Below are 27,784 nucleotides of genomic sequence, written 5' to 3'. Positions count from 1 at the left end.
TTCCTTTCTCCAGGGAGCTGCAGCACTGGCAGAGCTGGAAACAAAAGCATCACTTGTCCTTTTCACCTACTAGCCTCCAAGCAGCCCAGGGCTGGGGAAGCAGCACAAGCAAGCCCCAAGACATTGTGGCCCAGGCCCAGGCACTTGCAGCACCAGTCCCAAACAGCAGCGCAGGCAGCCTTCTCCATTCTACATACTTTATTAGATTCAGAGCTGGACAAATCACAAAGTGTACAAAATGGAGACCACACTACCAGAAGCAGGATTGTGGGTTGCAGCAGCATTCCTATGACCCAGAAGCATTTGGTAGAAGTTTGGAGAGGGCAAGCTGGGTCAGGGGGCTCTTACTGCCATCTGCATTTGAGATCCCCGAGGAGAGACCCTGTTCACATCCTGACAGAGCTCAGCTGACCCACACTCCCTGGGACAGTGGGGCCATGTCTCCAATTTGTTTGGAAAGGACAGACTGGCTCAAGCCAGCAGCGGGTAGGGGCAAATGCTACAAGGACCTGAAATGCTGTGCCACCCACATACACACCAGCAAGAGCCTAAACCCTCATCCTTTTTGGTCACAAACCTTCCCACGGCAGGACTCTATACTGACAACTTTGCAAGAAATAAGGTGGTGGTGAGATTTGGTGAGCCAACCATCTCCTGTGGTGGGGACCCAACAAACTCACCACCCCAGACATCTCAGACTTTCCAGCAACATCTACCACAACAGCAATAGCTAGTACAGAAGCCAGGGTAACTTCAACTCAGATTTGTCCAGTCTATGTTTAGGTCTATTCTACGAGTACATATGCACAAGAACTTCAAAAATACTAGGATATGATGCAAGTAGTGAGACACCAACAGAAGAGGAGTTTAATGGTGGACGTTCCCTAGAAAGATCACGAGAGGATGGGAGTTAGACTAGCCCTTGCCCACCCTGGGACAGGGAGCAGGAGGCTGATTGCACCCCTGCGCACGACTGGGTTCTGAACTTCATCTGCAGTGTGGGTGGTAACTGAACACGGGCAGGCGAGTCCGCTCCCGGGGTGAGCCACAGGGTCTTTCAATCTGCGTTGAGGGGCCAGGCAGACATCTCTGAATGTAGCTGAAGACCGAGGAGAGGCAGAGCATGGCTTGGAGAAGAGGGAGCCTGCCAGCCTGCTGGGGCTAGCATCTGGTCTCGTAGATCCCACTCCTGCCGATGTACCTCACCCATTTTATCACATCGTGGTCACTGTAGTTCAGCTTTGGCTCAAAGACTTTCAGGTAGCGCACCTTCAGCCCAGAGGGTGCAAATGGGACCTATTGAGAGAGGGAAAGGCAACAGAGAGCATTGGAATTGGGGTAAGATGCTCTCCGTACACAAATGCCAGAGGACCCCTGGCATCTAGAAATGGACATCAAGAGCCACTGCTCCCTTCACTACTCCCTGCATGCATGGTGCCAGACTCTTGCGGCTCTAAGGGCAATTTTCTTCCATTAGCTTTGCCATCTGGCTGACCTCACCTGTCAGCTTGTCACAGGGAATGCTCAAACCTGTGTAACTCCCAAGAGGGACTGACAAAGCTTCTCCAAGGTTGGGTGTATCCTGAAAGGCAGACAGATACTCACCTCAAAGTTCATGGAGATGGGAGGCCGAGCCCACTTCTTCTTGTCATTGGTGGGCAGCAGTTCAATCTCCGCACTGATCTGGGATTCCTTCATTCCAGCCATACGTTTTATCCTGTTGGAGAAAGCCCAGAAGTGAGAAGGTGCCAAAGTTTATGCTCCCTTTCACTACATAATCTCAAGGCAGACAGGAGCACTACACAGAGCCTGCCGCCCCAAGACCTGCCCCTGCAGGCCCGTCCCAACATGCTCACTTACTTCCAAACAATGGCATTCTCACTGGCCTTGTACTTTGCCTTCCCTTTCATGCAGATGACTTGCACTCCACTGGTATTGAGGGGTGTTGGGATCCGGACCTGGAAGCACAGTCTGGTAAGCAGGGGCAAGGAGACTGCAGCCTGGGCATTTTGAGCAGTTTCACATGGTCTGTCCTGGACCCCTTGGGCCTTGTCTCTCCCAGCTCAGGGCCCAGAGAACATCAGCTACCACAAGGCATCCTAGGCTACCTCTCCAGTTTCTTGCTTTGAAGTACAGGTTCACAATTCCATAATACACAAAAGTCACTAAAGAACAGGGCAGAGATCTCCATGCTGCAGGAATCCTGGCTTACATTGGGAAGATGAGCTCAGGAAGGATGCCAGGCATTGCAGCAGGCTCTGGACAGCCCAACCTTGCAGCAGTAAGCCTTCTCAGATGGGGACTAAACTGCAAAGCCATCCCTAGCCTGTCTTTCACAGCTCACAGCCTGCTGCCTGTCTGGCATACCATCAGATCATGCAGACAGAACATGAAATTTTCACAGTGCCTGAAAAACTAAGTGAACAGTTGCTGCAGGGATGGAATGAGTTGCCCCTGCCACGGCGGCAGGGCAAATGAAAACAGCTCCCACCTCCCTACTCTACAGCAGCTCTCTCCCATAGCACAGCAGCACCACACATCTAAGAGATACTCAGTTCACTTTTTTAGCCCTGTTCAAGCTTGAAGACTCATCTGTGAGGACTCCACCACAGCAGATGTAAACTAGAAGCATGATTTCTAGGCACAAGATACCACTGGTTCTTCTTCTCTTACCTCTATCTTCTGGGCCAGCAAGGAAGGTTTGAAATTTGATTTGATCACCACCTTCACTTCCAGCTTAGTCCGGCCCACCTCCCGCACCAGTGGGATCACACGGAAGGGAAGGATAATGTCCTTCGTGGTTCGGTATCTGCAGGGATGGAAGCTACAGTGAACTCTGAGGAGGAGTTAACTCCCTTACACCTCAAACTGTATCACCCTCCTAAAGAGATACTCTCTGAATATAGCAAATAGCTTAGAAACGTCAGCCAGAAAGGCAAATATCCCAGAGGAAAACAGCAGTTATGATCTGTGCTGCTGTAGGGCAGCAATGGCTTCTTGTGTCTCAAATTTTATATCTGGTTCCTGTCAACAGCCTTGTTCAAGGACACCAGTGTTAAACACTAAAAACAACAGATACAGCAAGCTCAAAAGCAAGAAAACCCACATCCAACACTATGACTGTGGCAAAGAAAACTAAACGCAGCTGGGCTTCCACATTTGTAACAGATGGATTTCTGGGACAACTTAGAGATTCCACTCTGAAAAGGTGGGGTAAGTATGTATTTCCTAAGTGCTCAAGGGCTGCAAGACTGCCTGGGAGCAGCAACACTACTGTAGCAGGAAGCAGATGCCAACACCAGCCTGTTCACCCCTCACCCACAGTACCTCATGAGCTCAAATTCTCCATCTGGTGGAATGAAGCTGATGCTCCTCTCAGAATCAAACTTGCTGAGCCTCACACACTGGTGGAAAGTGCAGTCATCAATGGCAATTGACTGTTTGCCACTAAAAACACAAAACAGAGTTAGAGAAGCGCAAGCTGCAGCTCTGGTATCTTGGTGCAGTCAAAATCTGTCCAGGCAGAAACTACTCTACAGAGCATATTGCCATTGCAGGTGTCCAGGAAATGGGGAGGCAGGGAGAGATTTAGGGGACAGCAGCCTCTTGGCTCAGACTTTCCTTGTTTTACCATACAAAAATCATATTTCAGGAAGCTTGTTTGAAAGAATTTTCTCTCTCCTCTCCCCAAAGATGAGAGAGCTTAGAAGAGTACCTTTCTGTCATAGCCAGCAACACAATGCTTGGGTGTACCTGCCAGCAGCACTCAGTACTGCAAAGGCAACTCTGCTAGCCCAAGTCTTCTCACAGCACAGTTCAAAGGAGAGAAAACACTTTCCTGTCCACAAAGCTATCCCACTGCCACATAGCCAGGAAATGCCAGGTTCAGAGTCCTCCTGTTCAGAAATCTCTTCACAGCTGTTCATTTCCACACTGCCAGCAGGTGATTCTGAACCAAATCGCCAAAACCACAACATTGTGATATACAAGTCTGCATCTCTCCTAAAAATGTAAGGAGCTACCACCTGTCTATGTAGGTGCACCAGCCTAACCTGCCAGCACTGAACTTGTGCCAGGTACTAATTCCTGAGAATACAGGTCCTAGGCCAGCCAAAACCCCTCAGCTACTGAGAGGGACCAGATGGCAGGAGCAACAGAGAAGGCAGCAGTGTAGAGAAGGTGCAGCAGTGTATTACTATGGTATCTAGGCTGCCTCAACTGCTGGAAGCAACAGGACAGCCATGCCCATATGCCAAGATAGTGTGAGAACTACAGCAGGTTTAGCTGCCCTAGGAACCACCACTACCTACAAAAAAGGGAAGCAGACTGACACCAGGCTGACTGGCTGCCTAGCTACACTACCACCAGTGGTGTGGTTTGTGCTTCAAAAGGAGGAGTTAGTCTTTCCTAATCTGTTGCCCAGATGACAACCAACATTAGCCAGCTAATTTGTATTTCTTTGGAAAACAGCTAGGAAAGCCCTCTGCCTAGGACTGCTCCAGGTCTCAGGCAGCATTACTCCAGGTCGGCCTTGCCACAAGCTAGGCCCCAAAAAGCAACTGACAGCAGCTGTCCCTTTTGGTTACCTCTAACTAAATGCTTCTGGAGAGTAACATCTCCAAGCTGGAAATGTCCACTGGATAATCACAGCTAGCAAGAACCTATCAAGATCCCTGTTCATCTTACTTCTGAAACTCAAAGAAGTAGAGTATTTACTGGCAAAGGCAGTTGACACAGAAGCTTTGGGACAGTGTACTGACTCTTCAAGGCCTGTACAGTTGATATTTTCACTAGAGAAAATCCTCACTGGGCTCATCAGCCATCACAGGCTCATCCATTTTACTAGCTCAATTCAGATTCAGGAAAGATGGCTTAAAGGTGACAGTGAAGCGATAGCTCTTGGCTTGGTTCTGACAGAAAAGGCAAACAGCAGCTCAGCTCCATTTACAGGAACCACCATGGAAAGTGTCTGAGATCCAGGTTACATGCATAAGTCACACAAAGCAAGAGACAGGGGGAGAGCAGAGTGCACACAAAGCTGAAGCAGATTATCTACCTTCCCAATTCACTGGGGGTCAGCAAAAAAAAACAACAAAACAAAACAACCAAGAGAAATACAGATGAGTTGCAAATGGTTAGTGAGACGAAAGTGGCAATCCCTTTGCTTTTTATCTCTTCACCCCAAGCAGGAAAGCTGGAGAAGGCATTAAGAGCTGTTTCCACCTTCAGTGTGGGTACTGACTGAGGTGCAGCTGGGAGGGAGGGTAGCTGGGCTCTCAGAAAGAATGAGTCTCCTACTCACAAGCCATTGATCACCTGTAATCAGCAGGAGGGGTTTCCCCAGTTTTTGTTCCGATTTGTAGGAACAGTCCAGGTAAAGCAGGCAGAGGGATTCTTTCACTATTTCTTGGGAGCACTGCTACTGTTTTTATGATTCAGATTCTCTGCACTGAGCAAAACTGTTAAAGATACAGATTCTAGGAAAACCCGTCTTGGGAAGCGTTTTCAGGTGCAATAACTCTACACTTTAAACTATGTTTGAATCTTAATAGTCAAAAGAACTGTAGAGAAGCCCTCTGTATTGAGGCCCTCAGGTGGACATGACAACCGATCTACCCAATGTTAGCAGTACCATTTGAAGGGAAGAAAAAAAAAACCCCAGCTTTTTGTCTGTCAGATCAGAAAAGCTATTAAGGCCTGCCCTTTCATAAAAGTCCCTGGTGGCAAGTGGTCATCAGGTCCAAACCTCTTACCTTTTCCCCGTTTCATCCGCAGTCCCTTTGCCCTGTTTTTCAATGACAATCTTGTCATTCATGCCAAACTTGCACTCTGGCATTCCACTCAGATAACTCTTCATCACCACTCTGCCAGAGACATGGGCACTCAAAACCTGACCTAGTTAGAGAAGATCAGAGTTTAGAACACTTTCAAGAGTCACCACTCACAAACCCTGAGCTGAAGGATGCCAGCTCAACACCTCCTACTTACCCTGTGGGGACATTAAGAGATTCACACTCTCCAGCACATCAAGAAAGAGCTCATTGCGACGGTATTTGATTCCTTCACGTCTCCATCCAATCTGTCCAGTCACCTGGCTGGTGATCTGGGACTGCTCTTCCTTGGTCTGAAGAGGAGAAATGACATCTTAGACATAAATAAATTCCTCTAAATAAATTCATAGACTAAGAAACCTTGCTCTGAATCTAAGAGCAAACACTTGCCATTACACATAAATGCTTTAGTCATTTAGATACAGGTGAGGTGTCACACCTCACATGATTTGGTCATTCCCTCCTCAGAACATCAAATTCTATGCCTAACCAAGAACTGGTCATAGCAACAGCAGGGAACATTGTTCTCTTTTGTTAGCAAGTCCATTAGGCTACCTCTTAGTGCAGGGAGGCATGGGCTCCACCAATAGCATTCAAATCATGTCTCAGACTGTCACATCAATCCATATTAAGCAGAGAAGCTTAAAACGGATTGATGTAGCAGTTCACACCATTGTCCAACATGAAACCCCAGGGCCACAAGAGAGCTAATCCCCAAGGCCTGTTTCTTAATAACTGCAGTCATAAGAGTTACATATCAACAGTAACCCAAAATGCATCTAACAGCACCCAGGCTCTAAGCCTCTGAAAAGCACCAAGGGCTGTGTTGAGAGGCACAGAGAGGTTTCCTACCTGATGCTAGAGATGGGGTCCAGTCACACGCAGAAAGTCAAGAAGTGTATAGTAGCAAGTGCAGTGTAGACAGGGTTAACAGGCAAGCAGGTCAATAGCAAAAGAAGGGAGGAAGGGAGAAAGAGGCAGATTAGGCTTAAGGCTACCTGAGGACAGGAAAAAAGCAGGTCAGCTCTTTGTTAATTGGGTAGCTAATTAGCACAAACAAGATGAGGGGTTTTGACCTTTAGCTCCCTGCAGGAAACCCAGCGCTCCAAGCAGTGAAATTAATTTTCAGACTTGGCCCATTATTGACAATCTCAATGCAAGATGGAGCAGAAGGAGAGACAGGCAAAATACCACTCCCAATAATGTTTTGACACAGAGCAGACTCATGGTGGTGTTCCTAATGCAAATCCTGAATGTCTACCATGTCACAGATGCCCAAACTATGAGAAATACCAAACACTTTGGGTCCTGTATAAAGTGGTATCCTTGTTAATTTTGCTCTTCCACCACAACAACTCCACAAGACACAAGGGGGTTCTCCCACAGCAGCCTTGCAGTGGGCCCACAGGGTGGCAGTGCATGATCCCAGCTTCACAAATTCTCTTGCCACAGACATGGTCAGTTCCTGAGCAAGCACAGCCACTGCCATATCATTGAAGAGACAGTTTTATATCCCCTGAGAGCTGCCTAGCAAAGTGCTCAATACAGTACACAAAGTACTTCTCTTGTCTGTCCCACAAAAAAAGCACTGCCTTGTTCAATGCTTTGTTCAAGCTGTAGAAGAACATGTGGATTTAATACCCACTGCTCTGTCTTCCAAAGGGACATTGATCTATGGTAGTGGGCTACTTCAACTGTAGGGACTAGAAGTAAAACTGTGTTGCATACCAACACCTTTTAAAACCTGTGTGGCATATCACTCCATTCCCAGAGCACACAGCTAATTCCTTGGTAAGCTGTGCAGCAGTTTCAGGCATGCTTTCAAAGAGAATAAAGCAGATCTTGCAATTGCAAGATCACCTGCCCTGGAAAAACCACTGTAGCCATACAGGGAGGGCATTCAGAGCACAACAGCTCAGTATGCCTTCAATCTTTCACTGAGAATAAAATCAAAAAGTTGAGTTTGGAAAGTCTGCCGTAAGTGGATTTTGCTCCTTAAATTCCTCAGGACGCAAGCTCAAGGAAAGCATCATCAGGAACTAAGCAAAGATAGGGAACACAGATGACAGACTGTTCAGACCCAGATTTTGTTCCTGGGTACCTGTGTGAACAGGTAAGTCACTAAGTTTAAGTCAATAAGGAGCTGAACACTAAAAGTACCAGAGTAGAGAGCAGACAAGGAAACATGGCAGGTACTGTTTCAACTGGTGCCCTTACCATCCTGTGCCTGCAATGGATTACTTCTGGTTTTTGAACTGGGCTGCACAAAATTCCAATACTGAGCAGAAGAACTGCTTACTTGTGTAAAGCTGAAAACCAAACTCCTCTTTGTAAGGAAAGTAATAAACCTGGTGTTGAATTAAGCATGATGCTGTGACAGTGGTTTGCACACAAACAGCACAAGAGTTTGTTAAAACCAACAAAAGCAAAAAAAAGAGCAAGGGAAGGAAGGAAGTGAGGGTGGTGGTGAGTTTTGAGTTTTTCTAGGAACAGGAGCTGATTCAGCTATCTTCAGTGCTGACTGCCCAAACTGTCATACTGCAAAAGGCCAGAGATTTACACTAGGACTCGTGATGGGGACTGAGACCGGATGCACTCACATCTGGCCATGTTGCAAAACAGTTTGCTGTTCTAGCAGGAAATATGTTGCTTAGGGGCAGCTTCTCTCTTGCCTCCTCTTGAAAATGCAGTTAGTCTTCCTACTAGATTAAGTTTAAAAAGGAATTCTCAGGAAATCAGTGCTGATGAACTGAGTTGAAACAGAGCCTCCAGAGACTGACCTCTGCTAACCTGAACAAGAACAGTCACCAGGTAGGCTCTTGTTTAGCCCTTTGCTTCTGTTTGTACCTAAGGCTGAAGCTTTACTCTGCCACAGACTGCCTCACTACAGACTCCCAGCTTTTTTTTCCTGACTCATTGCTATGCAGGGGAGAGGACTAACTTTTCGGCTAAGTCCTCATTATTGACTTGCACATATGGACAAGGCTGACAATATTCCTTGGGGACATGAGAAACAGACCATGAGTTTTCTTTGAATTCAGAGGTTAAGCATGAGCTTATGAGACAGGAAGCCTAGTTTCAAGGGCTGTACCTGGAGTAGGATTAGAGTTAGTTTAAATACATTCCCCAAACCAGTCCAACTAACCATCTTTTTCCCAACAGGTCTTTATCTTTTAACTCCATGTAAACTTTGTTGCAAGGGTTAATACAATGCTAAAAGCACAACAGAGATTCTCATCTCTAACCTAAGAAAGCTCAGGCTGTACTGACGCTGACCTGCAAGGATGTTACAGGAAGAGACAGAGCAACCTGACCTTCCTGATTTAACAGCAAGATTCACAAGGCTGAAGAATACTTCATTATAAGGCAGGCATGAAATCCTGACAGCTCTGGTGGAAAACAGACCTGCTTAGTGAGATTCACATGCAAAAGAGCTACTTCTAGTTTGGCAGGTAGATTTGTTTATCCTCTCAGAAGCTGACACAGAGCAGAGCCTGAAGTCAGCAATCATATTTACATCCAAGGGACTGACATTATCCTAGCTCCAGGCTCTTCCTCCTGCATCTTATCATGTACCAGGGAACATGAGGTAACACAGTGCAGGGACACTCAGAAAAAGGTGCCACTGAGATACAACCATGCCAGGGTGTTCTCAATCTATTCAGGCACCTTCCCTTCCACATGGGTCCAAATGGTTAGATGGTAATTAAGATCATACTCTCTTGAATGGGCTTAACAAAAACTAACCAGCAGAGCAGCGCTGTACCCCAAATTCCTCTGATTACCTGACTCTTGATGCCTTGCTGAGTGATGAAAGTCTTCAGGGCCCCTGTTTCAGAGTTCTGAGGATAGCCAAAGTCCAGGATTTCTATAGAAGGGTAAAAGGTTAGTTCAGAGCTAAAAGGTATAAACACATCAACTAGGCCAACTGTCCTATAAGGAGAGAGGCAACTAGTGCACATATACTGCTTACACATTGAATTTCTGGCTAAGTTTCTGTAGCATTCCTTACCAAGAGAAAAGAATCATTCTTCCTACACTGAGTTCCAAAGCAATACTTTGGAGATGAGGGGTGATGGAAAGCTGTGCAAGTGATAAATTTGCCAGCTTTTAAACACAACCACACCTCAGGACGAAGTATCAACTAACCTAGCCATCTGCACAGGGCATACTGAGTTTTCCCAAAAACATCCAAGGGACAATAGAGAGTTCATACAACACTATAGCAATTTGATTTTTGTAGCTTTTTTAAAAAATTTTTGTTCTTATGAAAATGTAATAAAACCCAAAACAACAGCTGAGTAATGGCACTGCAGGATGAATGAGTGCAGGAGGGAAACAGATGTTAACTACACAGTGCACAATACACACCTACTCCCCTCAAAGAGGAAGGGAACAATCCACAAGAGATTTAGAGGGGAAAGAAGACCACTAACATGATACTGAGCAACACGGGAGGTTTGAGCTCACTGTGCCTCCAAGGAGACAGCAGTGACTGACCAAAGCAGAGAACGGGCATTCTCTTGGTCTGCCCTGAGGGAACAGGGAAAACATCAGTCACTGTGACCCTTGGCTAAGAATCCCAGGACACACATGTGGTGCCTTGTCTGGAAAACAAACTGAAAGGTAACTAACACAAAATGCTTATGACACGTGAAACAGGAGCAGCTCAAGGGCAACCTACACAAGCAGGCTAATATCACAAGCAGTTGAAGGGACACTATTATTCATCTGTAGTGAAATGTGGAGCTGTATCAGTGTGGGAGGGTAGGGCTGGGACAAAGCACATTGGGTTTTATTGATTTCCTTCAGCTCAGAATTGAGCCCAAAAGGCAACTTATAGGGGCAGTCAACTTAAGCTTGGGGTGACTGCTTCCATACACTGCTAGAGCCACCTGGGCACCAGCTGGCCTTAGAGGTGCTACTGACAGTCCTCACTGTATACCCTGGGGTAAGGAAAGCCTGACATCTACACAGGATCCCCTCAGAAGCTGAGCTCCAGTACCAGCTGTCTGTTGTACAAGTGCACAGATCCCAACATTTCAGGGAAGAGAATCAGGACAAGGTTATGGGCTTGATGTACCATTCACATTTGCAAGTACAGGTGGCGTTAGAAAGCTGAACAAGTAATTCTGAACTCTGCCACACATGTTAAAAATACTTCAAGGATTGTTACTACATCATACTAAGCTAAGGATTTCAGAATGACCAAGTGCAATAGGCCACAATATATAGGGGAAACATCTCACCATCCAGCAGCTCGTAGATCAGCACAAAGTTGTTCTTTATGTTCTCCTCACTGATCTTCCCGAAGTAGGCAGTCATCACGTCACACATCTTGTAAAGAAACTCGAATACCATGGCAGCGTTGACATTCTGCTTGGTGACAGCAGCCAGCCAGATGTTGGAGCGCTTGACATGGAAGAAACTTGTGCGGGCGATGTTGGTGACAGGCGAGCGCACCTGCTGCCGTGCGTGGATGACATTGACGCGGAACGCGTCCACGGCATTGCGCCTACGAGAGCACCACCAAATACGAGTCAGCATGGCAAATGTGAAACCAGCTGGCTGCACAGTTCTGCTCACGCCGTTACGGTCAGACACTGAACTACACACACCAAGCTCACCTAGGGAGGGTGCCTGGGGATGTCTCTAAGAGGGACAAGTGAAGGCTCTGAGCAGAGTTAGACACTAAATTCTGTACAAGTTCAAGGAGAGAGAGTGCTACTGGTCTCTAGGGAGCTTGGACTACAGTGTAACTGTAGTCAGGAGAAGCAAACCTCCATCTGGAGTAAGATGACAAAGAAACTTTCCCTTCAATTAATTTTGACAGGACTCTCAATTGATTGTCATATCTGGAAACAAACACATTAGCAACATATGGATCAAAGAGTCCAGTTTTGACCAAACACCTAATTATCGTCTATTCTGCATGCCCAGGCCTTCACACTCCTGCCCCGAAGCAAGCTGTAGTCTCCCAAGATTATGTGTCAATGGCAGTTTCTCCCAGACATACAACCAAGGAAAAAACAGCAAAATTGGCCTGGGCCACCCAAGAGATGTCAGTGCCCAGGTACACTCCAGAAGGGAGCTTTAGTTCTCAGATCCAGCTCACCTCCATACCCCAAACACCTCGGAGGGCAGGCTCAAAGCAGCAGGAGGATTAGTATCACCGTTAACTTTCCAGTTCCACATCACCTCAATACTGCTCTGCTTCAGAACAGGTGTCTTGCACTCAAAGAGTCCCCACAGTGCAACGTGTCAGCGCATGGTCCGGGACCATTTACAGCCAAGGGTTCTGCCCAGCGCTGAAAAAGTGCTGTGCAAGCTGCCCATAGGTGCTGTCCTCTTTAATCCAAACTGTCTATACACTAGTAACAGGGGGAAAAAATCCTCCTCGTTACACAAGGATTCCAAGTGACATACTGGATGCCAGCTCTTGCACGCTGGTCTCCTTATCCTGTAACTGCAAGTCAGAATAAACTTCCCAAATTAAATCCACCAATCCTGCGAATACAGGAAGGAAGCCCAAGTGCCTTGTATGACATGACCAAACTTAAAGCAACAGTCTACGCACAAAGCCAAGACTCATTTAGTCGTGCTTTATTACTCATACTCTCAGACACTCTGTAGAACAGGGGGTCTGACTGCACCATCAAGGCCATGGTACTGATTATGCAGAAACATGTTTGAGAGCAGACAGTAATATCATCCTTGCAAGCAAGGATACAGGCATACAAATGCTTGTAAGCACTGAGGCATGTCAACAATCCAACACACAGCTCCAAGTTAGAAAACAAAGGATATTCAAAGAAACATATGCTACCACAGCAGGTGTTTGGTCCTTGAAGGTCTGGGGACATACGTAGAAGTTTCACCAATAAACACGCTCCCCCATAAGCAAAATTCTGGCTTTTGCATACTTCTCAGGTTTTACTACTCCAGAAAGTTTGCAAGTTGGAGTTAAATTAATATTTCATTTCTACTTTAGTTTTTCCATAAGAAAGTAATTTAATCTACTACAAAATAACAATATCTAAAAGCCCAAATCCTCCCCTCCAAAAGCCTTGCACAGAAAAATTCAGCTTATTCTGGAGCATTAGCCCTCCTGGCCACAATTCTAACCCACTAAAAGTAGCACCAGAACCAGTCACCAGACTGGTGCACACTACAGGAGAAGCCTCAGGTCAGGGAGGCTTTGCTAGCACACCAGGTGCCCACTGTGCAGTGCCAGTCATGGCCTACCACGCGTCTCTTACCTATTGCTACAGCAGCCAATGAGATGGGATGGACAGAAATGGCGCCAGCGGAGAAAGGAGGAGTGACAGCAACAAGAGAAAGGGTTAGAAACACACACACAAGGCACAATGAATCCAAAGAGATAAGAAGAGACCAATCAGCACCCCCACCCCCTGCTCCTTGGCACAAAAGGCCAACGTGATATTGGATGGACAGTAACAAGCTACAGCAGCAATGAAGCCCTCGCAAAGTACAACACTGACATGCCACAGTCAGGCTGTCAGCATGGACAGGTTTGCGTTTGGCTGAACTTTAGGGCTAACTGGCATTTATTCCAGGTGAGCTGCACCTGTATCACAACAGTGATACCCAGTCTGCTCTGCTAATATAGGTAGCAGGCCTTGTTGTGGAGAAACCCCAAAACCTCAATCAGAGGCATCACCTGGGGACCACACAGTATCCAGTATCTTCTTCCCAGTCTGCCTCAGGACAGGGCTACAAGTCTGGGTGGGAATTTCTATGACAGTATTCCTCATTTGAAGGTATTTGGGTTGATGCTTTCTGGTTTGGTCCAGCCAACAGGAAATACAGCAAGTTTGATAGAGCTGGAGCACATCTGGAGAGATAGGGCACATCCTGCAGATTCAGACACTGCTCTATCCAGCTTGCACTTTTTCCTTAAGGATCAAGAGCCACGAAGCTGACGTGATGTATTAGAAGCTCAGAAACCAAACACCTATTACATTTAAAGTGCATGCAATTTGTCATGTAAGCTGCTCAGTTTCAAATAGCTTAAGTTTTATTACAGAGCTGCATTCTTAAATGCAGGTAGGTTCTCCAACAACTAAGTCACTGAAGAACAAGGTACTCAAAAATTACAGCAGAACCCTCCATGGTAACCTGAATTATATGCATGGTGTTTTGTCTTTTTTTTTTTTTTTTCATAAGGCTGCTTATACATGCAGCTAGCTGCTGTATGGACAGATGCGCTACATGCACCAAAGCCATTCTAAGTTGCAAGCAAAGAAAGTTCAAGTTTTGTGATACTTCTGCCTTTAATGGAGTCAAAAGAAGGATATCCTCGTTGTTCATCACTTTGGTCATTACATCTGAGCTAGTATGTGCTTTTTAAGGCCCTTAACTGTGCAAGGGGAGGTGTTCTCATAACCACAGATGACCTTTAATATCCCCCAGCTTAGAAACTGAGGCTTCAGAATGCCAAAGGCAATGGCCAAGACTAAGGAGTCTTATGGGTCAATCACACATGAAGACGGAGCATTTACATAGTTTCCAACTTCCTCCTAACAAGCAGGGTGGGTTCAGCCCTCAGCACTTTTGCTTAGGAACTAAGAAGTGTATAGTATGCTATAGGTCTATCACTCAGCTGTTTGGTTAGAGACAGAACTCCTACAGCATTGAGTACAAACTACGGTAAGATGGCTATTACTTTCCTTACCTCCCACTGAGGGTTAGGATATTAAAAATTTTAAGCAGACCTGGCATTAATGCTAATATTCAGGCTAGGAAATTGAAAGACTCTAAGTTTCTCACCACAACATGAGACATAGCCATTTTATAACAAATTTTTCTGTAAGGCTACATGTTTAAAAAAAAAATCCAAACCAGCACTGAAGGCCTGTTTGAGAAGAAATACAGTACCTTGGGGAGCAAGTTAGGTTAACAGCCAACACCAGCTCCACCTAAGTCACAAGACTGACACTTTCACAAGAACTGCACGGATAATTTCACTGAAAGGAACAGCAACTCCTCAAGTCCTAGAGAAAACATGGGAATATTTCGGCACTCTGCCAAATGAAAAAGATAGGATCAGGCAGGAAATCTCATTTTCTAGCTTTGTCTGGCCAGGCAGCAGGAAGTACTTTATCACGTACTGAACATAAGGCACTCACTCTGTAAGAGAAATGAGCCAAGATAAAAAGCAATAGAAAGTCATATTAAAAATACCTACTTTGCTCCCCAGTTTGCATCTCCACAGCCATAATGTCATTTAAATCAAAAGGCCTTCTTGAATAAACATCAGTTTGAGAACAATCTTGTAAGTTTTTCAAGTTTGCAAACCACAAAAAAATATTTTTGCCAGAAACTGCAGTGAAAGTGTCCCTAGCCCCCACCTGAAATATTCTCCAAAGTTACCTATAATCCAGACTGGCTTGGCTCAGTCACTGTGATACCAGCTTTACAAAGTCAGTCCTGTCATAGGAATTGCTCTGAAGAGCTTCAGCTAAGAAGTACTGAAGACTTATGAGAGTTTGTACAGAAGAGGCAAAGCATCATAGCCACTGGCTTTCTGCTTGAGAAATACAATGCTTCCTTGGCTTAGCTATGTGTGGAAGTCCTGAAATAACTCAGTCAACCTTAGAACAGCTACTCAGCTATGTGTGGAAGTCCTGGAATAACTCAGTCAACCTTAGAACAGCTACTTCACCTTAGCTGACCTAGAAAAAGCCAAGAGACTCAAAAGCTCATTAGGTGAAGCCTCATTACAGACACTGTATTGACTGCTCACTTGATGAAACAGTACAAGCCTTGACCAGCTACTAGTTCTACCTCAACTTGTAACCTCCACTAGACAATCCATAACCAGAAGGGCTATACTCTTCAGACCAGAGTAGTCTGAAGGCAGACTGGCTTGACAGTTTTTTGTAATTTATAGCAACAAGTTATTCTGCAGCACATCCTGCCACTGATTATTGTGGAGACCTGGTACAAACTACTTTCCCCTAAATTGGCCTGAAGGCTCTCTCTCACTGAACTTTGAATTAGCACCTACCACAGCTCTGCCTCCATCAGCTCTGTCTTAACTGCCAGGTTAATAACTTCCACCTAATGCCTGGCACTAATGAAAACCCACTAGAAAGAGTACTGTTCTGCACAAAATCCTTAAATTCAAGGTTTTCAGCCCAAGCAGCACCATCACTTAGAGCTCCCTACAGCACTATCCACTGCCTACAAGACACCATATTTTTAGTAAGATACCTTCTGGAAACTAGCAGCCTAAGGGTTGCACAGATCTAGTCTAAGTGAGCATCATAACACTTGGGGGAAGTGCAACAAGACACCTACAATCTACTGAAGGTCTTCAAGGCTTCTCACAACTTTAGTTACCCAATGAATATAAGCTTTTCACACAAGGCTGCCATACAAAGCTGGGGGACAGAAAGTCAGCTGTAGTAGTACAGCCATGGTTGCTATGAGACTGCTTGCAGATAAAACTTTCCAAGACCACAGTCTCCTGCATGCCTGCACTTGATGTTAGACATCAGTGCCTGAAACTAATTCAAAGCCCTGGCTATAGTGTGTGGCAGACAGTTCTCCCATTACTGCTCCTGTAAAGTTTTAGTGATTACACTGAGGTAGCTCCCACAGTGGCAGTCCATGCTGCTGAAGCATTTGGTATAGTGGCCAGATCCCTACCATCCAAAACAAAGTCCCAGGTTTGGCTGCAAGCCATCCTTCAGTGTAGGTGACCAGGGCTTAAACTTTTTTCTAAGCTAAGCCTAGAGCAGCAAGTTGAGTTGCAGTCTTACATGCATGCACAGCTAATGCAGAACAAAGCAGCTCTGGGTTGTTTACTGCACCAAAATGAGACAAAAATGCAAAAACTGGGGATGCAACAGAAGCACTTACCCGATGTCATCCCGGTAGACACGAGAGATTAAAACCTCTCCTTTGTGATTATAGATGAACAAGCCTCCGATCATGATGGAACTTTAGTCTTCACTTCCCATGTTGCTTAATACCTAAAGCAAGTAAGAGCATATATAAGTAGGCTGTATAGAAACAATTTGCAGCCAGGACTAAAGCTTAAAATTGGCACTGAAATAGAAGCTGTCTTACTTCTCATTCCAAAAAGCAGTATGGACAGGTTAAGCCTCAAGGACAAAGTATCCAAAACATACCTCTTGAATGTGAGAAAGAACACAGGCCTGGAACTACAAGCAAATCAGACCCCTCGCTTCTACTATAAAGTGTCTATCTCCCTAACTACTGAGATACAAATCAGATGCAAAATTAATCAGACACAAATTCCTAAGTCTTTTTACATGCAGGTCATACAAATGTCTCATGTGTCACCAAGCCTATCACCACATGACAGGGGGTTCCCAGCAAGTACATTTCTGTTCAGTACCACTTTTACACAGTTTTTACACATCAGTGTAAGAGCCTTTGCTAATCCCTAGCAGCCATATCAAGTTGCACTTCAGAATTCAAACTGAGAGCCATTTGGCCACAAGGTACCACTGGAATACCTCAATCATGACCCACTTGAACTGGAAGACAGTCCCTCAGAAGTTACCCTCCTAAACTACTAATTTTCTCTTTCTTCGAAGGAACATTGCTTTGGAAAGAGCTACAAAACTCTCTCCAAAGACATTAGATATTATTAATAGGGTAGACATTACTGATACAGAAGACTTTAAAAAATATATTATACAGCTAATTCACCAGATCCCATTCCTGGAGTTTTAGGCACTCTTACTCACTTAGGTCAAAGTCATAACACACACAAGCAGCAACTGCTTGGTTGGCTTAGTCCCCAGAAGAGAACTGCAACTCTAACAGGGCAGGCCTTGGGGTGATCACACAGGAACTGCTTAGCTTGGGCACTGCAAAGCATTAGATAACAACCATCTCCACGCTGCTCTTTGGGTGGGTTAGCCTACACCCACTAGTCTGGGCTGGATGAAGAGGATAGGGAAAGGCCAACCTAGAGACAGATGCTGACAATGAACTGATATGTGCCTGCTCAGAAACGCTGCAATGACAACGTTAAAGTGACCCAGCCTTGGATCACCTCAAAGGTCAGGAAAAAAAGAGAACACAAAACCAATACACACATCAGAGGGACTAAAGGACTTCTGGATTATCAAGAGTAATGTATCCTCTAGAAGTTACACCGAATAAAATACAGTAGCTGCCATCTGAAGGAAGTACAGCAGATGTGAGTTCTGTGCTAAACCAAGGTTTACACTGCAGGCACTACTTTAAATTTCAGCAAGACAAAAAAGAAACTTCAGCCTTCCTAAACCTTTACACCAACATTTTTAGCTACATCTAGTGAGTACTCAAAGAATAACACTACTCATACTTCTCTGCTACAGGTCTTCAGCTTCCAGATGGCTGCTTATTACAAGGGGAAAGAAGAGCCCAAAAGTCAGCTAAGTCAAAACAGAAAGAGACAAGTAGTTTTCCCAAAGCTCAGTAGTGACCTTTGTGGCTTTTATTCCCCCATTCTGCTGGTCAAGTATCTCCGGCTACTAACAGGCTGTCTTCTGCCATTTGTCAGTGGCTTCCTGTGGCACTGTCACAAACATATTGTCATGTCTAAGACTCCAATTAGCACAGAACAGGTTTTCAAATATGTTTTTCTTCCATTCCCAACTGTAACACTTTATAACTTTGGGATACAAGTATTTAATTTACTTCTAAGTCTCTGTAACCAAACCTATAGGCATAGGCAGCTCCAAGATTCCCATGTAGTTAGAGTGGGAAAAGCCTTTTATGTCTGCTTGCTATTTCATGACCAAGGCTACAAACTGTAGGGGCAGCAACATCAGCATTCCCACAGCCCAAGACAATCCCACTGGTCAACCGAACAAACCCAATTTCTCAGACTTAAGGAAGTGGCTGTACCACAGACTCACAACTACTCACACAAAGCACACACAGCCCTCACAGGCATGAAAAGGACACGGAGAGGTAACGTACAGGGCTGAAACCCAAAACATGGAGAACTGGATGCAGCTGCCCAACAAGACAGGGAGATGCTGGAACATTTACAAGGTCATTGACACAGGCCAAAAAATGAAAAAAAAGGAGAAACATTATGGCAGTGAAAGCAACTTGTTGCTCACTCTTGAAAATTCTTTCCTATTTACTAGTTTTCTCACTCCAGATAAGAAACAAGCATGTGCTTTCAGACTTCTACAGTGCTGGCTTCCACATTCAGATATGGACTATTGCAATCAAAGGTGAAGAGTTCCTGCATTCTCTTTAAGAATTGCATTGTATAGAGCAGCTTCCTGGAAGCTTATGCAACTGGTCAAAGCTGGATCATAAGAATCCTACAAACCCTTTCCAGAAAAATCCTAGAAAGCACATCCTAGTCTTAAAAAAAAAAAAAAATAATCTCCCTCTTGGGTTTTAATGCTGCTTAAGTTATTTGTTTCACTATTTTTAGTAGAAAGGAAATGTCTGCTTTGATGAGCAACAGGATCAGACATGCAGCATACACAAGACAAAGCCTTTTGCCAGCATGACAAGCCAATCACTTTTTGAAAAAGCCTTGATTTGAATATTTACTGCATTACTATAAAACACATAGAAGATTGCTGATCAAACTTTGCATTGGAAATTAAAAGCCTTCTCTTAGGAAGATCTACAAACTTTAAATGTTGACTGAAACAATGATGCCATGCTTTCTTGTATGTTAGGTTAGAACACATTCTGTAACAGATTTGCTGAAGTTACAGGCAAAAAAATCAGCATTTTTAATTGCATCACAGTACCAGGCAACGGAGTCCGCTGCTTCCTCATTTTACATGTTAATAAAAGCATGTTTGATGGAGAGTAGACGGATCATGATTCAAAGGCTTTTAGTCTTCAAAAATTCTTCATCAATGCAATGGTATGCTAGGCTTCCTCTTTATACAAAATATCCCAGGAGGAGTTCAAGTTTAGATTGCCCATATAAAGTTAGCTCCTGGTTCCATCTTCACTGGCACATTTAAGAGCTGCATTGGCTCATACTGCAGAGATACAGGTGAAGCCAGAACTGCTTCTGCTACTTCATCCACACACCTCCTATATGCACTGTTGTACAATTGTGTATTTTGGATTTAGAGTTTCATTTTGTAGTCCCATCTGCACCTTTTTGGTCCACTTTACCCTTACTACTCTGAATACTCTCATATCTACACACATCCCACTGCCACAACTACTGACCAGGAGTGCTCTTATTGTAAATTCTTGTATGGTACAAAACAGAAGTATGCAGAGATCTGCCACCAACCAGCTGATGTGTGCTTGCTGTACTACACTGGTGAAACAACTCAATAACGAAATTGCTCAAAGTCAGAAAGGGGCTGGCTCTGTGCTACAAGAGGCCCTGGTTAACACCTGAGCTTGTACTTTTCCCTACTACTGCGAATTTGGCCACAGGGTCAGGACCATTCTGATAGTTTGTTTTATAAGGGCAACCAACCATACATACCTGAGACATGTACAAGCATCATTTCACATGTAGCAGCAGAATGCCTCCATACGAGTTATGATTCTCCTCAAGTTTGAAAGAACCCACAATTCTACAGCTTTAAAAATTAAACCTGAATTCACATTTAAGTACAATTTACCTAATGATTTGTGTTAGACAATTGGTGAAGTCTTCCCAGGTACCAGCAAAATCACATGGGCTAAACCCGGTGACTAAGGGAAGGGTTTTAGATGACCTACCCAACTGTACCAGCCATCAGTCAGTTCTTTGCAGTAGCTGAGGGACGCATGCAGTATCAAACTCTGGCTGCACTCCCATCTAATGGCATCAGAGAACAAGGAGGTATCAACTATGCAAGATGTTTTAACACATTTATAAGCAAATCTCCCTTGTCTGTTCAACTTCTGCAGTTCAGCATCCTGAAGAGTTCCAGGCATCACAAGCATAGACAGCACAGTGGCATCAACACAACTTATAGCAAGTTCAGTTTGGTTCAGGGCTGCTCTCTGTCAGCCTTCACCAAGCTTGCCCATGATGGGGGTTCAGGGAACATGGACAACATTCCAGTCTTTTGTTCAAACCTTGCATTACATCCCTCCAAGACACAAGATCAGAGTGACTACACTCCCTCTTCTCCATGACAGAATTACTTCCATCAGCTAATGGAAGCATGTCCATGCAGCTGGAAACTCAAGAGGTGGAGTAAGTAGCCCAGAGATCTATGAACAGACAAGAAAGCTATACAAAGGACAGAATGCAAAAGAAAGTTGCTTAAAGCTCAGCAAGAAGAATGGCTCTTCAAGATGACAATTGCTCTCCTTGAAGTGGCTGCAGTGAAAACAAGCCTGCTTTGTTTTGATCCTCCTCTGTGTTCCAAGTTTCACAGATACTCCTTTCAACTATTTCAAGGTTACATTCTAACCAGAATGAGGATTTTAGTGGTACAGCTCAGACACAGCACAATCTTCCACATATTTTTAAAATAATTAATAGTTTTCTTTACAGATCAAGCATGGAAGTGAAAGATCCTAGTACTTTCAGTGGTTAAGAACTGCAGAGAAGAGGGCTGAAATTAATTTGAGACTGATATTCAGTGACTCATGGCTGCTGGAATCAGAAGGCCTCAGAATAAAACTCCAGCATAGGAGATGGGTTCATCTGCTCCCTGTGCATTAGCGACATGACTCAGAAAGCATTGCTCAATCAGCTTTCAATGACTCATTCTGCTGCTCTCCAGTCAGCCTTTTCTAGGGAGCTTGCTCTACACTGTTTCTGAGTTTCCTCAGCCTAATATCTCACTGTCAGACACAGTTTAAGAGCAAAGCCCACCATTTCTTCAACTGTTTACCACCAAGTGCCTGGAAACTGGGATGACTCTAGCTGAAACCTTTGGGTTAATGATCCATCAACTGCATTTTCAGAGCTTTGCAGCTCCACTCCTTCTGTTTCACTGGCTCGAACATATGGCAACCTGCTCCACAGCGGTAGCTTACAGCCCTGTTTTCTACTTACAGTATGGATGGATTTATTCTAGTTAAGGTACAGGGATAATCCACATGTATGCTGAATTCACACCAGTTGGTGAGTAACCACCTCAATTTAGGAACAACAGCCCTCTCCCAACACACTTTGCATTCTTCAAGCAGCTACTGGGGTAGATGTAACATCTGAATGCAGCTCCTACAAATACCAAAGGTCAGTAGGCTTCCTACCCTCCTGTCAAGTGCTCACATCCCCATATACATCCATTTCAACCTATAAACAGAAAAAGAGCATGAAGAACATCATAGACAGACCACAACTTGTATACATGCTTATAAACCCACCAGGAGTTAAAATGACATGGAAATGACTTTTCAGAATGCCTTTTTGTCCAAGTGAAGATTAAGAGCATTAAAATATACCTTTAGAGAAATTGTGGCAAAGTTACATTATTAAGACAGCCAGCTACAAAAAAAAAAAAAAAGTATATGTGTAAAAACAAGGCTGGGATAAAGATTTTAATGCATTTCAGTAGTTGCATAACAGAAAAGCAGGAGGATTAGCTGGGCCTACACAGTAACATGCACTTTCCTAAGAATCACACATACTTGCCTCAAATCATGTCTCAGTGCTCCCACTCTGCAAAGGGTATATGCAATAAATAACCCTCTCTCAAACCACCAGGACATGCTGGATGAAGTCCCAGAAGTCAGTCTGTAGCAGGTGAGCTGCAGACCATAACCAAGCAACTCCAGAGAAAGATAAAGACACAATAAAGCAGAATATCTGAAAAACTGCTTTTGCCTGCTGATTCTATCATAGATGGAAAATGCTCTGTTTATTAGGTCTGATGTAAAAACAGGTGGTGACTCCAAAAGTCAGATTCCATCCTTTCAGTGACTCCTACTTGGAATGGATGGGTGAAGTCAGGAGCACAAGCTCAGGCAGCAGGATCCTGATGCTGGACTGTCAGTTTCACACATGATGGGATGCAACAAGTGGCTGGACTGGGAGTTACCTAGTGAGATGAGGCACTAAACCTGCACTTATCAAGTGGAGATCCAGCATGTCCCTCCTGCAGCAGGAGAGAGCCCAGACTTCCTCTTCCATTTCCTCTTCATCAATTCTGACTTATAATAGCTATAGAAAAATGAACAACACACAGCATGGAGCTTTCTTGGACTAAACAAGGCACATGTTAGGAATCAACTAACCAGCACAGTTTGTTCCTTCTGCAGCTGTTTATCTGCATCAACTCTTTCAGAACCACCACAGCACGCAGTACCAATGCTGCAGTTTCTGTTCAGCGCAGCCTTCCACGGTCTCTCTAATTGAGAAGCCACAGCATCACACCAGCAGTAAGACACAACTGCAGTATCAGTCATTAGGGTATGAAAGACTAAGCTGAATTGTAGCCTAAATCAAATGAGTTATTTTCTCCAATACCTTTGTACCATAATCTGAGGTCCTTCATATGAAACCATACAAATTATTAACTCTTCCCTGCACCAAGAGAGACAGTGACTTCAACCTACACCATAAACTTTGGAACACAGTTCTGTGCCTTTTGTAACTGTATTTGCACAAGTGAAAACAAACAAGCTGATCTGCTCAAATTTGCTTAGGAAAAACAGTTAACTTTTAGTCAGTTTTCTTCAGTGGTAAAAGGAACATGGCTGCACTAATTCCAGTTTCACATGCAAGGCAAGAAGTAATGGTTCTAGCTCCTGAAGGATCAGGAACTCTCTGGATGAAATGTGTCACTAGCAACGTAATGTGCCTACAGCCTAATGATACCAGATTCACCATAAATTTTGGGTATATACTGGTATTTCAGCCTTAGGAAAGCACAAACACATTTCTTTGTATCCTTCCATGACAGCTTCTCTAAGCCTATAGACAGAAGTTGAACTCTTGAGCCAGGCCTGTTTGCTCTCATGGCATCTGCTCAGCAAATCCTCTGTATCCTCTCTTCAGAGGTACAGTGGTGACACAGCAGGTCAAGAATGACTGCTCAGGAGCAATGTGACTGCAGCAGTTCTTAGGCTGCCCATAACAACATAACTACAGTTTCACATTATCACCCCAACTGTGCCAGGATTTGATGAGTACCAGCAGCATCACCAGCGAGCACATCTGTCCACTCATTTTAGGGGGCAGCTTTGGGATCAGCTGTATTTTCCCAAGCCAGCTGAGTGGGTGATATTCTTACCACAGAGATACCTGTCCTGAAAAGTCTGGCACCACAGGTGGCTTCAACCAGCCATTGACTGAGGCTGGATGAGCAGATATCAGGACTACCGCTCACCCGCAGAGCCCTTTTGGCCACAGCCCTACTGTGAGACATGCCATGAGCTTCACTGAGTTTCCTGTACCATCCAGGACAGGGTACAAATAAACACAAGTTGATCAGTAGTCAGCCCAAGACCCAGCTACTTGGACTTTGTCACTCCCATTATGGGGCCAGAAGTTTCCTACAGCATAGACATCACTTTGTTTGAATGCAAACAGGAATGCTGATTTCTGTAATCTACAGAGCACATCCAGGAAACAGCAATCACAAGTCAGTTAATAGGCTGGTGTAAAGCAACCAACCCCTTCAGTAGTCTATTAAAAGACAGTTTGGGTTCTGACTTAACAGTAAGTAAGACTTCTGTGCATTAATGAGCTTATCTAACTAAGCAGTTCAAGGTACATTAGCTGCTGAGTTCTCATCCAGGAAGAAAGCAGGAGAGGTACTGAAGGCAAATCACCAAATGCAGCCATTTCTGCATTCCAGAAATCAGTATGATCTTGGACAAGTGACAGTAGTTCAAGCAGGAGGTGGATTAGTCAAGCTGCTCTGGCAAAGTGAAGTTGTTGGAAAAACAATCATCCTTTCAGCTAGTACTAGCCATTATCAACCCAAAAGATTAAGGCTCAAAACAATGCCATCACCCCACCAGCTAATCTGAGCATCTAAGCTTTGCTTAGAGGGCTGCATTAGCCACCTTCCAGGAGGTCATGGGCTGCACTTGTTTTAAACAAGAGTAGCTGCTATCACCTCATCCTGGGGACGACAGGCTGCATAATTTACTTAAGGGGCATACCCTGAGCTAAAGAGCTCCTGAGATAAACCCATCAGTTTCAGAGAAACTGTTCCTATTTTAAACACAATCCCATAAATCCCCATAACCAGTGGGCAGGAAGAGAAGCACGTTCTCTTACCAGGCTCTCTTCCTACAGCCCACTTCTTCATGCCATACTGCATGCAGCCAGACTGAAGAGTAATAAGAGATAAATACTGACACAGGGAAACATAAGAAGCTCCCTTACTCCAGTAAAACATCACAGGTACAGCATTTAATATACCTCTCTGCCATATTTTGAGCCCAACCTGATGTGAACAGTCCCCATGCCTTTTTCTATTTCTACCTGTTCTACCAAAGCATTTCTAAAGTCAGTTTGAACTACTTGCTTTTTACTCTTGAGCTAGAAACCTGAAAAAGTGATTTGCTTCCTATGTGTCTTCTAACAGAAGAGGTTAGAGGCACAGAGTGGAGTTTGAGTAAGAGCTTGTATTCTGAAGACCACTAATGGTCTAGGTGCCCTGATGTGTCAGCTTTTCTCTCACTACTCTTACTGGAGGAGCAGATAACTGCATTTCACATTCTGTGCCTCAGTTTTTAGCTGAGCTGCCAACCTCCTGCGAAGATCAAAATCATATATGACTTGCCAGTAACTTTTGACTCAGTAGGTCACTCACTAAAGGAAAGAAGCAGACTCTGCCTCACAAACCAATTATATTTTGGCACCACAGGCCATCCTCCAGTTGGCCCCAGGAACAGCCTTTAAATACTCTAATGGTCTTCAGTAGAATAAGCTTAGAAAACCAGTGCAAGACATTGTTCTGCAAAAGACAGTCTTAGCTTTACCTTTTTTTGATGCAGGGATGAAGCAAGAAAAGTTTAACTAGGGTTACAGGAAGTTTCTTTATAAAGCCTGTTTTGTTTAGTGACTGTTCCTGTTCCACAAAAAAAAAAAGGAAAGAGATAGTATCAAGCAAGCAAGCAAGAATGCATGTCCAGTCTCCCGTGTTTCAAAGAACTCAAGATGTAACCCTTTACAGCCTCAAGAATCCATTCTCCAAACGCCAGGACTGTGCTCTTTTGGGATGAGGAAGCAGCCGGCCATGACACCCTTCACACATCCCAGTGCTCTCCCTGGAACATGGCCACTCTGCAGCCCAAAGAACACCAGGTATCTTTGTCACTAGATGTCAGTAAGATGGCATTTCCTACGGAAGAGGAGTTATGCCTCCCTTCTGACAGGAAAAATATGGAAGTAGACAGTTTGTCAGCATCTCTTCAGATCTGAGATTGTCCCTCCAAGCAAAACTCACAGGGACACACACAGCTTTTACTATAGGAAAAAACAGCAGCTAGAGCTCTGACAGCATTGAAGTCAATATTGCCCAACCAAACACCACACGAGCCCATATACAGTTAGAAGCCTGCAATACCGAGACTTCCAAGCCACAGAAGCCATCCAGACTCACCTATCTGGGCAAGTTCCAGGCTCAGATTTTGGCAGCCTGAGGCTAAAACTTGATAGCAGCTTTGTCATACTAAAGCAAGCAGAAAACAGATCATGGACTCACACAGCTTATGGAGAGAACACTAGATCAAAAGCAAGTCATTTCCCAGTGGGGAAAGAAGTCAGCTGGACTGGGTGATAAACACAGGCTGCGCTTCTTGCAGTTTTACTGAATCCAAAAACCTAGTCCTGGGAAGAATGGATGTGGAAATGCATCCAGAAGAGCCGCTGGACAGGAGCCTGCTTTAAGCCTCAGAATAAGCAGTTCGGCATCAGCAGCGCTGCGTTCTGCCTCAGCAGGTTTTCCACGGAGGAAGCAGAATGCAAGCTATGACCCAGCTAATTCACGTTTGGATCAGTAATACATGCAGATAATTTTCGGTGAAGTTCCAGCCCGATCCGACTGAAAAAAACCTTTGCTCAGGATGACCTGACGCATCGGTACCGGCCTTCCTATGCCATATACAGCCCGATCCCCTCCCCACCCTCCCCCGGTACAGCACCGCAGGGCTGCCACACAGGTATTCCAGCAAGAGGAGTAATTAACAGCTGTTAATAATCCCCCTGAGCATGAATGATGGGGTCACCCAGCACCCCCTCAGAGGAAGCTCAGAAAAAGCCCTCCCGGGCGGCCCTGCTTCTCTCCCTCCCTCCCGGCTCCAGGGGCACTCTCGCGTCCCTCCCAAGGGCAGCGGGCAGGACACCTCACCCTGCAGCCTCCTCCCCACCCCTGGGCCTGCAGACCCCAACCAGCGCCCAGAGAGCCGCCACCCGCAGCAGCTCGGCCACCGCCCGGGTGCGGCCGCAGAGCGAGCCCGACCGCAGGAAGCCGCCCGGAAGAGGGACGAGGACCGCGTAGCCCGGCGGTGCACGGAGCTTGGGCCAGGACGCCTCACCTGCCACTGCCACCGCCGCCGCTGCTGCTCGCCGCCCCGCGCCCAAGATGGCGGCGCCGCCCCCCCTCACCCCGCGCCCCCCCGCGCACTGCAGAGACGCCGCGCGCGCGCCCCGCCCGCGCCTCTCCACTGCGCGTGCGCTTCCTTGGGGGGGCAGCGCGGCGGGGGCGGGAATTCTATTTCCGCGCAGGGCATGCTGGGAGTTGTAGTCTGTGGCGGGGCGGGGACAGCATGGTAGCTGCGGTCAGTGAGCGGGTGCGCCGGACGTGCGCTCGGGCAGGAGGCCGCGCTCGCCCTGTAAAGTCGTGAGGGTGCCACACCCTTCCAGAGGGCTGCTAGCTCCCGCTAGCCTCGTGTGCAGGTATTTCATTCCCTCGCCCAGGACTACTCCGCCAAGGGCCAGCTCCTGCGGTCGGACTCGCCCCTGGTTCTCCTCGCAGTGCTGCCGCTGGAAACGGGGACCCAGAGAACCCCGAGAGCCCCCGCCCAGGCCCTGCTCCGGAGAGACTCAGCCCGCAGCCACCCTC

General features: G+C 45.5%; 1 protein-coding gene across 10 annotated transcripts; it reads right to left on the bottom strand.

Moving 5' to 3' along the window:
• Nucleotides 1-180: 180 nt before the first annotated feature.
• Nucleotides 181-27,360, bottom strand: AP2M1 (adaptor related protein complex 2 subunit mu 1). 10 transcript variants are annotated; one of them, XM_015637564.2, is made up of 15 exons: nucleotides 27,258-27,276; nucleotides 26,324-26,392; nucleotides 16,719-16,831; nucleotides 13,091-13,096; nucleotides 11,081-11,346; nucleotides 9,617-9,699; nucleotides 6,684-6,689; nucleotides 5,989-6,124; nucleotides 5,754-5,895; nucleotides 5,057-5,068; nucleotides 3,328-3,447; nucleotides 2,674-2,809; nucleotides 1,861-1,958; nucleotides 1,606-1,717; nucleotides 833-1,296 (listed from the first exon to the last, which is right to left on the bottom strand). In XM_015637564.2, the coding sequence occupies exons 3-15, from the start codon at nucleotides 16,790-16,792 to the stop codon at nucleotides 1,162-1,164; spliced, it is 1,326 nt and encodes a 441-aa protein (XP_015493050.1). In that variant the 5' UTR covers nucleotides 16,793-16,831; nucleotides 26,324-26,392; nucleotides 27,258-27,276; the 3' UTR covers nucleotides 833-1,161. The 10 variants fall into 10 exon arrangements, with proteins under 10 accessions (XP_015493052.1, XP_015493050.1, XP_015493051.1 ...); XM_015637566.2 differs by lacking the exon at nucleotides 26,324-26,392 and having other exon boundaries at nucleotides 181-1,296; nucleotides 27,258-27,360; XM_015637565.2 differs by lacking the exons at nucleotides 26,324-26,392; nucleotides 27,258-27,276 and adding an exon at nucleotides 17,576-17,597.
• Between the last annotated feature and the right edge of the window lie 424 nt (nucleotides 27,361-27,784).

The sequence above is a fragment of the Parus major genome, chromosome 9 (genome assembly GCF_001522545.3).
Source record: "Parus major isolate Abel chromosome 9, Parus_major1.1, whole genome shotgun sequence".
In the NCBI taxonomy this organism is placed as follows: domain Eukaryota; kingdom Metazoa; phylum Chordata; class Aves; order Passeriformes; family Paridae; genus Parus; species Parus major.
Note: the sequence above shows the minus strand (reverse complement) of the source record. Positions and strands in the feature narration are given on the sequence as shown.

Excerpts from the sequence above, each read along its gene's own strand:
- AP2M1 (XM_015637566.2), bottom strand. The coding sequence starts at position 16,792 with ATGATCGGAGGCTTGTTCATCTATAATCACAAAGGAGAGGTTTTAATC. Across the intron at positions 2,810-3,327 it reads GGAGAATTTGAGCTCATGAG|ATACCGAACCACGAAGGACA; the intron begins GTACTGTGGGTG and ends CCATCCCTGCAG. Across the intron at positions 1,718-1,860 it reads GAGAATGCCATTGTTTGGAA|GATAAAACGTATGGCTGGAA; the intron begins GTAAGTGAGCAT and ends TTTCTCCAACAG.